This window comes from Borostomias antarcticus, assembly GCF_949987555.1.
Source record: "Borostomias antarcticus genome assembly, chromosome: 7".
NCBI classification, from domain to species: Eukaryota; Metazoa; Chordata; class Actinopteri; order Stomiiformes; family Stomiidae; genus Borostomias; species Borostomias antarcticus.
This window is the reverse complement of record NC_140240.1, coordinates 19,930,466-19,944,183: the sequence shown is the minus strand read 5'-3', so window position 1 is coordinate 19,944,183 and position 13,718 is coordinate 19,930,466. Positions and strand designations below refer to the sequence as shown.

General features: G+C 44.0%; 1 protein-coding gene across 1 annotated transcript in view; it reads right to left on the bottom strand.

Annotated features, from left to right (window-relative positions):
• Positions 1-12,007, bottom strand: part of mark1 (MAP/microtubule affinity-regulating kinase 1) — a 58,187-nt gene extending 46,180 nt beyond the window's left edge. The window contains exon 1 of the mRNA XM_084440478.1: positions 11,869-12,007. Within this exon, the coding sequence (XP_084296604.1) occupies positions 11,869-11,919 (51 nt within the window). The 5' untranslated portion in view covers positions 11,920-12,007. The remainder of the gene's footprint in view (positions 1-11,868) is intronic.
• Positions 12,008-13,718: the final 1,711 nt, after the last annotated feature.

Sequence of the window (13,718 nt, the reverse complement as noted above, 5' to 3'; positions counted from 1 at the left end):
CTAAAAGTGACCATCTTATTGCAGCACAGCTGGTGGACTTCTCACTGTTCCCCAAGTTCCTACAGTCATTCCCACTGGCTCAACTCAGCTGTGCTATCAAGCTCTGGCCCACAGCCCTTAACAAGAAGGAGAAGTTGCAAACAGAGCTGGCTACTCTCTATCGACACACTGAGCTGCATACAGGAAAATCAGCACTGACTCTATTCCAGACCATTCACGAGAACAACCTGCAAGAGGCCTTGTCTGAAACCTGCACCCTGCTAAAGATCATCATCATAACTCCCATGACCTCCGCCGAGGCAGAGAGGAACTTTTCAACATTAAAGAGAATCAAAACATTCGCAAGAAACACAATGGGACAACAGCGACTGAACGCCCTGGCTATGCTTTCCATTGAAAACCCGTTCATCCAAGGCCAAATTGACTTCAACAGTAAAGTCATCGAGAGGTTTGCGCACGCAAAGAACCGCTGTGCTACCTTCCTATTCAAGTGAGCTGCATTGGTGTGTTAATCTTTGTGCGTGTGTGTGCGCGCGCATATCGGTTCGTATGGCAATTCTGTTGCACCTCTGATAGCCTCTGCTTGTTGGACATGATGACTAATGTGGACAGTCGCCTTCACTGTAGTAGACTATTTGGCTGTGATATAAGTGGAGTACTAATAGGTTATGCGTAGTGCCCAGGTCTGATGGGCGCACACTTGTCGCTTGTTGCTTTCAGAACCCTGGACCTGGCATGCGCTCTCTTATGGGTCTAATTAGCTCTGCGTGTGTTAATGTGTCTTTATCTTTGTGTGTTGTAGCCTCTGCTCCGATGTACCTACCGTAGACTAATTGGCTACCTTTAGTTCTTGTGATGGTGACGTAATATAAAACTGCCCCTCCAGAAATGCCATGCTAAAATCGCCACAGTGCAGTGTACATACCCGGAATAGAATGCACTGTCAAATGTGGCCAAAAAGAATGTTGTTGTATAATCTGTGTCATTGTCAATGATTGTGTGTGTCATCATCACTAATTTGCGTGATCGTCAATAATCTGTGTCATCGTCAATAATCTGTGTCATTATCAATAATCTGTGTCATTGTCAGTATTGTGCACAGTCAGGGGCCTGTGGTGTACATGGTAAGTGTGACAAACACTAATTCTCTCTTTATAACCCTGAACTGATGTTGACCTGTTTCTTCAGCAGTAAACTGAGAATGGTGTGTGTGTGTGTGTGTGTGTGTGTGTGTGCGTGCGTGTGTTTGTAAGTGGGGGGTGAACACTGACAGGAACAATGTGTGAATGAATGAACCAACAGCGTGGACTCATTCCAGCTGTGGACCTCACTTCCCTTTCACCTTATGGCTTTGTCTGGCACAAAGCACAACACAAAGAGGGTCTGAGCGCTGAGGGACTACCTCCGAAAATCAACATCCATCGAGCACAGGGACTTGTCTCCACAGGAGCGAACTGGAGGTCACTGCAAGGCCACAGCACAAGAGAAGACATTTATCTAAGCTACCGGAGAATCTTTTATTCACTTTCTAACACGTTTCCTTTCCTAATCAAAAAAGGATCTAGTGTGTTATGTCTATGACATTTGCCTCTGCCTCGCATCTGAATCAGAACTTAACTCTGATTTGAATTCGGAGCGGGAACAAAGGTTGGTTGAATCAATGCTATCAAAAACCACACAGTGGCTGCGTATCACCACTGCCATGGGGTTGTACACACACTGAGAGCGAGGATAAGAGGTATAGCTCAGTCAGAGACGCAAACAGAAGGCAGGAAGAGACTGTCTGGGTTACTTTGCACCAGTGGGGGGGGGGGGAGGGGTCATTGAACATCGATAGCACTCAAAGCAAGTGAAGGAAGCTTTCCTTATCCAGGATGAACAGTGATGCTCTGCGGGGACTAATTTATTCCCATAAACCCCATTATAGGATGTCACCATACCTGTTCTCCACTGACCCGACTATGAGCCATGGGATAACACAGGTTAAAAGAACCTGGTCAACTGAAATGCAGCTGAGGATGCCGACATGGTTGAGGACATAATGCCGACACGCCACAACGCCATCCGGCTTGGCGGTCCCAGCGGTTAGCCGTCTGACCATGAGGAATGACAGAACACTGGGATATAGACGCATTAGACGGCGCTTTGGGGAAAGCGGCCCCTGGAACAGCCGCCGTTGTGGCCGCGAGTATCAGGGAACTGGTATGAAACGCTAGTCCACAACGTAGCCTGAATGGAGAAAGAAAAACAAAACGGACGCACCCCGAGGACAGAGTCCTTGGCGTGTTCGGTTTGTGGTTACTACCGTGCGTCAAAGAGGGTATGGGATCTTCAGTTACACTAGAATAACAAGTGGATACAATCCAAAAAGAAAGGAAGGAAGGAATGAATGAATATGAATGCTACCAGAGTAGTCATAAAAGGGTGCCTGTACAGAGAGCCTGCACGTGTCCCCAAATTCAAATCCCAACTGACACTGTGAGCATCCTCTCATTCACTTCAATGGAAAGGCATGTTGGCTTCAGACAGCTCTCTCTCAAAAAGTATAAAGGTCACAGCCTAGATATTGACAGCGTAGGAATCATGAGAAAATGCTTACATAGAGCATAGGCCTGTTGTGGTTTTTCACATGCCTCTGTAATATGATCTTTAGAAACGTCTTTAGACACGAAATAGCTTCCTCACTTGCTCCAGCAAGCATGCGCACAGCGTGCTGGAGCAACGATTGCGCGTTGTGCGCATGCGTGCTGGAGCAAATGAGTTTCGAAAGCCGTTCGAAAGCCGTTTCTAAAGATCATATTACAGAGGCATATGAAAAACCACAACAGGCCTATGCTCTATGTAAGCACAACTAGCGATTCATGAAGACAGATTGATGAAAACAACTGTTTCGTGGCAGAAAATAGATTTTTAGAAACTGTATTCTAAGTGCCCCGACCACCGCCATTACACGGATATACTGGCTCGCGCTGGATCTTAATTTTTTTTCTACATGCCTCTGAACTACACCAAAGTGATCTCGGTGAGTCAAACGTCTTATAATATGTCGTTAATAAGGTCCAGGTTGTCAAAAAACGAGCATTGTCCTTTAAGGTTCAAAAAAGTGGGGAGAATAATAATAAAGAAAGAAAGAAAGAAAGAAAGAAAGAAAGAAAGAAAGAAAGAAAGAAAGAAAGAAAGAAAGAAAGAAAGAAAGAAAGAAAGAAAGAAAGAAAGAAATAGTGGGAATATCACAAGTTGGGCTAGCTTCTGCAAGCTCGCCCACCTAATAAAGAAAGAAAGAAATAGTGGGAATATCACAAGTTGGGCTAGCTTCTGCAAGCTAGCCCACCTAAGAAAGAAAGAAAGAAAGAAAGAAAGAAAGAAAGAAAGAAAGAAAGAAAGAAAGAAAGAAAGAAAGAAAGAAAGATGGATGGAAGGAAGGAAGGAAGGAAAAAAAGAAAGGAAGGAATGAATGAATATGAATGCTACCAGAGTAGTCATAAAAGGGTGCCTGTACAGAGAGCCTGCACGTGTCCCCAAATTCAAATCCCAACTGACACTAGGGTTGGGCGATGTGTGCTGAAATATGACATCACGATGTGGCCATCCAAACATCGCGATGGACGATGATATCGTCATTTTGTGGAAATAATAATAATAAAATAAAACGAAAAAAAGTAAAACATGTTTTATAGGCCTATTACGTATCCCGGGTAGGCTATTGTAGAATCAGGCTTAACATTAACTGGCTACGTGACGCAGTCACTTTATATGAAATAACTTATATTTAATTTAGAGAGAAAATGCAAGTCTACAATAGCCTACCCGGGATACGTAATAGGCCTATAAAACATGTTTTACTTTTTTTTCCAACAAATATGATAATGACGCCACCATGGCTATCTTGCACAAATCAGCACTGCTTGATCCAAGATACCGAGGGGAACACATGCAGCCACCCGAGCTTAACCACGTCAAGACCGAGCTGGTTGCAGAGATGGTAGCAACAACGACCCGTGCAGAGCGCCCAACAGTCAGTCCCACCACGCAGGAAGATCAGTCCAGCGCTGCTGCTCCTAAGAGCAAAAGCTCGCTGCGCAGTCTTCTAGGGGAAAAAACAAACCAGCTACGCGCACTGCTGCTGAAATCGCACAGGCAGAGATCACAGCCTACTTGCTGGGAGAGACAATTGACGGAGATGACGATCCACTCAGATGGTGGAAAGATAACCAAACGAGGTTTACTTTTATGGCTAGTATTGCGCGTAAATACCTCTCCATATGCGCAACCAGCACACCATCAGAGCGCGTGTTCAACACCGCAGATAGTGTTGTCCTCTCTGCTCCCTACTAAAGCCTGATAAAGTGAACATGCTGGTTTTCTTAGCCAGGAATCTAGAATAGAAAGAGTAGGCCTAAACCCTGGGGTAAGAATATAGAGTCAGAGTGTGGAGTTTTTGTTTGCCATTTTTTATGCCATTTGTGGTATTATATTAAAATATTTAAATAATTATTTACAATTTCTTTATTATTATTTCTTTATTATTATTCAACGAAATATGCGGTTGATAAACACGGGCCCTATCCAATTTTGTGAGTTGTTTATTTTATGCATAATGGCCCAGAAGCCACACATTTAAATAAAGCCGAATTTACATTGTATTTTATTGTGGTCTTTTGATTAAAGTAGGCAAGTAAGTACAAAACGAAATTATTATTTAACCGAGTATCTACATTTCTACATGCATATTAACTTTGGTATCTACATTTCAGGTCCCGTTGGCGAGTCTAGTTTCTGATTGGCTCTTTCTAGGTTGTTAGCCCAGAAATGAGCATTTAGCTTGCCTAGGTAATATTTGCTAGGTAATATTTATGTTGCATGTGGCTGATCATGGCAGACTAAGTTTGATGAAATCGTTTATCAAGTCGAGTCCGAAGACCCTACTATTAGAGGCCTAGTCATAGGCCTAGTTATAGGCCTAGTCTTGTATCATAAATGACTGAGGGAAGAAATTACAAATGTTTGCCTATGCCCTTCCACTACATTGTTTATGTGTCATATAATTTAACAGATTAGAATTTATACAGCTAAACAAACATGACGTTCACTCCGTGTCCGTGCGTAAAATGTTCCATGTGCGCACGGGCTGTTGAACTACATCAAATTGAGATGTTTGTTAAGATATAGATACATTCTAATCTGTTACATTTTATGACACATAGGCCTAGAATTAGTAGATTACGACTCAAATGAGTTAATTTAATTATTTACAATGTTTAAAGAAGCAGAAATAACTCCGGTATAGGGCGTCGACTCGCACCATATGCCTCTCGCTCAGTTTGCTGTCCAAATTCTTCACGAAGGACACAATAACTGTGGGAAACGTATTAAATGGTCTTCATTAATGTAGGCCTAAACATATATAATACCCAACTGTTCCATTTTCACAGCTCAAGTGTTTAAAAAGTGCCGATGTGACGATGGTTCTCAACCATCGTATTTTTCTATCAACCATTGGCGATGGATGATGATATCGTCCATCGGCCCAACCCTAACTGACACTGTGAGCATCCTCTCATTCACTTCAATGGAAAGGCATGTTGGCTTCAGACAGCTCTCTCTCAAAAAGTATAAAGGTCACAGCCTAGATATTGACAGCGTAGGAATCATGAGAAAATGCTTTCATAGAGCATAGGCCTGTTGTGGTTTTTCACATGCCTCTGTAATATGATCTTTAGAAACGTCTTTAGACACGAAATAGCTTCCTCACTTGCTCCAGCAAGCATGCGCACAGCGTGCTGGAGCAACGATTGTGCGTTGTGCGCATGCGTGCTGGAGCAAATGAGGAAGCTATTTCGTTTCGAAAGCCGTTTCTAAAGATCATATTACAGAGGCATATGAAAAACCACAACAGGCCTATGCTCTATGTAAGCACAACTAGCGATTCATGAAGACAGATTGATGAAAACAACCGTTTCGCAGCCAAAAATAGATTTTTACAAACTGCATTCTAAGTGCCCCGACCACCGCCATTACACGGATATACTGGCTCGCGCTGGATTTTAAATTTCTTCTACATGCCTCTGAACTACACCAAAGTGATCTCGGTGAGTCAAACGTCTTATAATATGTCGTAAATAAGGTCCAGGTTGTCAAAAACGAGCATTGTCCTTTAAGGTTCAAAAAAGTGGGGAGAATAATAAGAAAGAAAGAAAGAAAGAAAGAAAGAAAGAAAGAAAGAAAGAAAGAAAGAAAGAAAGAAAGAAAGAAAGAAAGAAAGAAAGAAAGAAAGAAAGAAAGAAAGAAAGAAAGAAAGAAAGAAAGAAAGAAAGAAAGAAAGAAAGAAAGAAAGAAAGAAAGAAAGAAAGAAAGAAAGAAAGAAAGAAAGAAAGAAAGAAAGAAAGAAAGAAAGAAAGAAAGAAAGAAAGAAAGAAAGAAATAGTGGGAATATCACAAGTTGGGCTAGCTTCTGCAAGCTAGCCCACCTAATAACCTGCTCACCATAGGAGCCCTCATCCTCTCCTACTGTACTATTCCCACACACTTCATCAGGTGCATTGGTCCTAATGAAGACTATACTATTCCCACACACTTCATCATGTGCATTGGTCCTAATGAAGACTATACTATTCCCACACACTTCATCAGGTGCATTGGTCCTAATGAAGACTATGGCCTACTATTCACACACACTTCATTATGTGCATTGGTCCTAATGAAGACTATAGCCTACTATTCCCACACACTTCATCATGTGCATTGTTCCTAATGAAGACCATGGCCCAATCCCAATACCCCCCTTAGCCCTAGCCCTTGGCCCCACCCCTACATTTTGCGCATTCACGCGTAGGGTAGTGTGTCCCATTCCTTTTAGCTTCTAGGGCTAGGGGGCATATCGAGGGCTCGTGGACGTTCAAACAGCCCTCCAAAACGAGGGTTTTCAGATGCTGACCTGAAACCGAGGGGTAGATGAAAATGTACACAATGCTTTGCGAACTTAGGTAGGGATATGAAACATAGCTGTGCCGGTGCCGTGAAAAAATGTGGGAAGCCCAATATCTTCTCAAATAATCATTCAAAAATTTTAAAATCCGTAGAAAAGCTTAGTTTAATGTAGATGCAAAGGAACATGTCAGTGGAACGTTATGACACGCATTTCAGAAAGAAAACGCTTTTTACGATGTCAACGGCATTTCATTGCGTTTTGATGTGGATCTGGCTACTGTGCAATGTTGAATCTAATCGAATCAATAGAACTTATATAATTGTATTTATCATTGTATAAACAACGATTTTTGAGTGACAGTTGATTCGACTCCCCCCGGGCCTCACCGAATTCCTCTCTCTCCTTGGTTCCACTTTGGAATTAACCACTTCAAATACGATTGAATGGGCTTCATTTTCTTCATTTTGTTAGCGTTACTGGCAGGGGCATTCGGCGTCTGCACAGTCGTTTTTGAGTGAGGGCAGCTGAGCTGTCATCGCGCGTCATCACGAGAGTTCTGCGCGTTGCAAGTTTCAGTCGTGGGACTTGTAATAAAAAATAAAAAAGTTGTGGGACTTGTAGTTTTGTATACGGGTGCGCAAAACTTTGACTCTCGTTTGATCCAATTTGCATGGATTTATTTTAGGCGCAAATGCGAGTGAAATAGTTGAAAACAGTCCTCGCACAGTGTGCTCCTAAATTATTTTTTCTGATCGCAAATGTGAGTAAAATGGTCGCACCTTAGAGAACTCATTTATGACAGGATGACCTCCAGGAGGTCGACACACCTAGACGTTGTCTGCTCCAGAATAACCATTCTTTTTTTCCATTGTCCCTGCAAGATTTACCACCCTTTCTCATATCACGTGTCTCAACTTTTGACCATTGTTGATGATGTCTGCCATTTAATATGATGTGTACAGATGGGTTAGCCAATCACATCCCTGGAAGCGTCATACCTGTGTATTGCTTGAATATAAGGTCGCGCTAGACGAGCCTACTTCACTTCTGCTGGATGCTACTCCCGTGCGTTATCCTGAAGTCCTTGCGCTCGTATGTTTTCTCAATAAATCAGACTTAACCTCTTTGAGCGAACCATGGCAAATCTTTTTACTTATGATCAGATTTAATTCCACTACAATAAACGCTGTCAGCTGTGTCAAGTTGCCTATAGCAACTGTAAACAATGGTAAGCCATTTTGGATTGCGGATGGCTGAAAGCAATGCAGTTTAGCGAAATTGAAACCCATCTTTTTCCACACGCAAAAATTGACGACAGTGCAGTGCTTCATATAAAAGCAATAACACACTCAAGCTTTGCTCTTCTGCCTATGACCGCAGCATGGCCATGCCAATAACCATGATAAACCACTCCCTCTTGGGTGTTATTGCTTAATTAAGTCATAAATACACATATTCTACCCCCTGCTAATTCAAGTGCATGCTGTTGCACTACACAGCAAATAATCCTTTATTCATTACATTAGCATCATTGGTATGGCTCAGCAGCACCTTAGTGAGTGACCACGACTTACAACGCCTACTCCAGCATCACACACTGACAGGTAACAGTCTACTGTGATAGAACCAGGACCTCCACTGCAGCTCAGAGGAGAGGACCCACTTGTGCCAACCCTTTCTGGAACCAAAACACCTGGGGTGTAGTTCCCTTTGCATTCCTCTCTCTCCCTGGCTACCCTTCAAACTTCAAACATGACGGGGAACTGAACCGTGTTCTGTCAGGAGCTGTGGCGCTGTGGACGGCAGCAGAGGAGGACGTTGTTTGTTCTCTTACTTTCTCGCAGTCTGATATCATGCATTCAGACGAGGTTTGAGGGAGTGGAGTCTAGGTACGTGGGTAGGCTGGCTACTTTATTGATCGCTGAGGAGATATTAGAATGTTCCAGCAGCAATAATACAAGCAGCACAGTCAAACTAAATAGGAACAATTTGTATTGCTTCGTGTTCAGATCGTTTCTGGGGCCTGATAGCATGTCATGCCTTGTTTGACAGCATGTAGCATCTTGTCAAGAAACTGGTGTAGCTTATGGCATAAAATAAGCAATACACTGTGTGGCTTCTGTGAACATCACACAATTAATTCAAAAGGGTTACATTATCAATACCTTGTCACACATCATTAAAACATACCACATTAAGTATCCTTTTCCCACCCCCAACCCTACCCCCGACCCCTGCCTCTAACTGGACCCAGGCACACCTACACTCACGCTCACACACATACAGACATACACCAGTCCTGGGCTCAGATCCCCTCCCCCTCACCCTAACCCGGGTCCGTATCCTTTTCCTACCCCCCACCCTACCCCAACCCCTGCCTCTATCTGGGCCCAGGCACGCACACACACACAGACACACATCAGGGTTTGCCACACCTCTCCCATGATGCTCTTATCCTTTCTTGCTCTAAAAATGTAGTTTGATGTAATGTACTGCTCTATATATGGCTCTGTGTGCTACTAACCCTGCTCTGCCTCCCCTCTCCCTAGTACCTCTCTCTCTCCCTCCTATCTTCTAACCAGGTCCAGTGGATGCCCCACTGTCACCAGCAGACCACCCTGAGACCGATAGATACCCCTGTGTCTGCTGCAGATGTCGTAACAAATTAGTTAACACACACACACGTACACACAGACATACAACAGTCCACTTCCGGCTTTAGGCCTGGGCCCAGTACCCCCTACCCCTCACCCTAACCCGGGTCCGTATCCTCTTCCTACCCCAACCCTACCCCAGACCCCTGCCTCTACCTGGACCCAGGCACACTCACACACACACTGACATACACCAGTCCTGGGCTCAGATCCCCTTCCCCTCACCCTAACCCGGGTCCGTATCCTTTTCCTACCCCCCACCCTACCCCAACCCCTGCCTCTATCGGGGCCCAGGCACGCACACACACACACACACATTAGTGTTTGCCACACCTCTCCCATGATGCTCTTAGCCTTTCTTGCTCTGAAAATGTAGTTTGACGTAATGTATTGCTCTATATATGGCTCCGTGTGCTACTAACCCTGTTCTGCCTCCCCTCTCCCTAGTGCCTCTCTCTCCCTCCTATCTTCTAACCAGGTCCAGGGGATGCCCCACTGTCACCAGTAGACCACCCTGAGTCCGATAGATACCCCTGTGTCTGCTGCAGATGTCGTAGCAAATTAGTTAACACACACACACGCACACACAGACATACAACAGTCCACTTCCGGCCTTAGGCCTGGGTCCAGTACCCCCTTCCCCTCACCCTACCCCGGGTCCGTATCCTCTTCCTACCCCCACCCTACCCCTGACCCTGCCTCTACCTGGACCCAGGCACACTCACACACACACTGACATACACCAGTCCTGGGCTCAGATCCCCTTCCCCTCACCCTAACCCGGGTCCGTATCCTTTTCCTACCCCCCACCCTACCCAAACCCCTGCCTCTATCTGGGCCCAGGCACATTTATGCACACACAGACATACACCAATGTTTGCCATGTCTCTCCTATGATGTTATTAGCCTCTCTTACTCTGAAAATGTAATTTAATGTTATGTATTGCTCTATAAATGTTCTTAGCCGGTAGACAAACATACTCCAGGAGCTTGCTCGATCGCCTCGTTGAGAGGGGTCAGGGAAGAATTTTTACAGCTCACTTATCTGGCCCCCGGGTGATTACTATTTTTTTGCTTCCCTCTGGAATATGTAGGGGTGGGATGTCTGCCCACCTCCCTTGTTCTCTGTAAAGCGCATTGTGTTGCCTCTGGGTATGAAATGCGCTATATAAATAAAGCTTTGATTGATTGATTGATTGATTAACAATGAATACCCTACCCCCTAATCACACATCAATACATTATCAATAGGCTACCCCACCCTTTATAATCACACATCACCAATACGTATTAATATCAAATTATCAATACCCTTCTATAATCACACATCAATACATGTCACATTAACAATACCCACTATAATCGCATATTCTTGGCTACAAATCACCGCAGAATTAGGCTTCTGACATTTTATTGCATGATACACTCCTCTCCCACGTCATCCACAAACAGACAGCAGCCCAGCGTTGTTTAGTACAGAACCTATAGCTTGTCCGAGCTCATTGACAAAATAACCCTGTGGGGAAAAAAAGTCCTCCTCTCGATAACAGCGAGGATTGGAGGAGATTCGGGCTATACGGTGGATGGTCACCTTTCTCCCGTTATACGATAATAAGCCGATGTATCATTCGAACATGTCAACACCATCTTCGCTATCGTCATGTAAGTAAGGCGTTATGAGAAGATATCTCTCCTCTGCTGGGTCTCCCGGAGCAGATCACCAAGGTCGCAAAGTTTAAGTTGCAGCGTCTGAACTCTGCGTTTAGCAGGACAGGACGGACTCCTACGATACCATTAAATGCAACAAACTATTTTGAAGTTTGGCATACAATCTCACGGAAGGGACATTATTGATAGGCTACAATCAGAGCCCAGAGCAGCGAGCCACACGTATCCGCTGTTGACTCCTTCAGTGCATCCTTGTTGAGACTGCCCGTTTCCATAAATGGATGCCGACAGCATCAGAGCGCAACACAGGCGCTCACTCGGAAGGCCTATTTATAGTGCTTAAACAGGCTTATCTATTCATGCATGCTAGATTCATGTGTGTCTTCTGATCCCCTGTCTGGCCTACACGGCTCCTCTAGACTGCAGAGCTATCGAGCTAATTCCGCCGGTAGGTCATGCTACATCTTATTGCACGGTGGACCGACGGTGCAGCCCATTTTCTGCATTGTAAAACAATTCAACAAGTGAAACCATCATTTGTTGGGTAGGCCTATATTTTTCTAAATAAACAGTCGGTAAGAATGAATAAAAAAGCAAAAACTAAGCAAGTTTACTTACATTCTCTGTATCCCGCTCATTCACAGTGGGCAATGGCGTCCTGGTAGACATTTTGTTTATAAACAGGCCGCTGAGCGAAGCTCCGCACTGGCAACACTCGGGGACGGCCCGGCCAGAAGAGAGAGACGATTAAACCTCCTTTCCTTTTTCAGACCAGCCGCATTTCCAATCCGACCGCCCGAACCGCAGTAGACTCTCCCCCAGCTAGAACATGTCTGCCTCCAGCCCAGCGGAGAGCCGACGGAAGGCGCCTATGCTGGTGGTGGTGGATGCGCTCGCGGCGGGTGTGAGGCGAGTGGGCTGAGAGGAGTTTGTGTGAAGCGGAGGAGGATCTAGCATTGATCCACCCCCCGACAGACAGACATACAGAGAAGCAGGCAGGCAAGGAGGAACAGCTCGGAATAGAGGGCGAAAGGGGAGTCACAGCAGCACCTCGACAGGAGCGCTCTTCCTTCCGTCCTCTATAGACATGCAGTGCAGCGTTATAGCCAGGCCAGGGCCTATTCCTCTGCAACGCCCTGACAGGAGAACGGATGGCGAGGCAGGAACAGGCACAATCAACAGGAGGGATACATTAAGAATTTAATAAAATGTTTTCACGATGACGTCTTTGCGGTGACGGAGGAGGTTTCTGAGTGTTGCAAATGTTGTCTAGTGCATCCCGTTTGGTTTGAATATAGGCTATTTTATTTGGCTATTATCTATGATAATGATCACAAAGTCAATATTTCAAATTGGCTGCTTTTTGATTAGACGTCTAGACCAAGTGTATTGTCACATCCTAATCTAGATATGTTTAAAACGTGTGGAATACCTGACAATTTTCCATTGCCAATGCTATCCATCCAACCTGTTTCATTGATATCTTTAATATTATTGATTGATGACTACGCCTAACTGCGAGTTTATGTTTGGTCCCCATCTAGCGTTTCGAAATTGCTATTACACCAGTTGTCTATGCCCACTAATAGCCTACTTTAGATCCCTGATCAATAATGAGACAATAACTTATAAAAATTAGGCTACACATTTACAACATAATTGTTTATGGTTTTTATTTGTGTAACAATAATGATTTCATTCAAGTCCACCAGCTGGCCATTTGCATTGCACTGGTTTGTCTCCAATATTAGCAGCTTATTGAACATTTAAATTTCCTTAGGCTACATGGGCTGCCCAGGCAGACAGAACCGTAGCAGTCAGATTGCTACACTGCAAGTTTGACAGATGAGGGACAGACCTTTCACAGGAGGTGGTAATGAAGTAGCCAGTAGAATATAAATGCTAGAAAAGCATTTATTTTCATATACATGGACTGTATATTCTTACAGCATGTGCTGTTCAGTAGGAATAAAAAGTATGGATAGGGAATTTGTTTGTCAATAAACTCCCCAAAAATGAGTGGTGAGTAGCCTAATTGAATAACAAGTAGCCTAATGCATGGGCTAGTTGAGTAGGCTACATGCACTAAAACGTTTATCTTAATTCTAGGTCGTGTTCACACCTAGGTCCGTTTTCTGATTCGAATGAATGCAAGGATTATACATCGTTTCAATTTTTCAACTGGTCCGGTTGGCGTTCATAAAAGCCAATACTCAAATGGTCCAGAAATTGTTAACAAAAGCCATGTGTCTGGATTTGATTATTGGGTAAAAAGGGTTAAAAAAAAAATCCATGCCCGTGAAGGAATATTTTGAATGCGGAGTTCTTACGCAAATAATTATTAATTTTGAGCAAAGTAAAGTTTAGGCTATATTGTACTCAATAAAAGTGTATTTGCATGTCTGCTAAAATCCATATAGGCACGCACAACGTGTCTATATAGATACTTTTACAATACAATACAATAC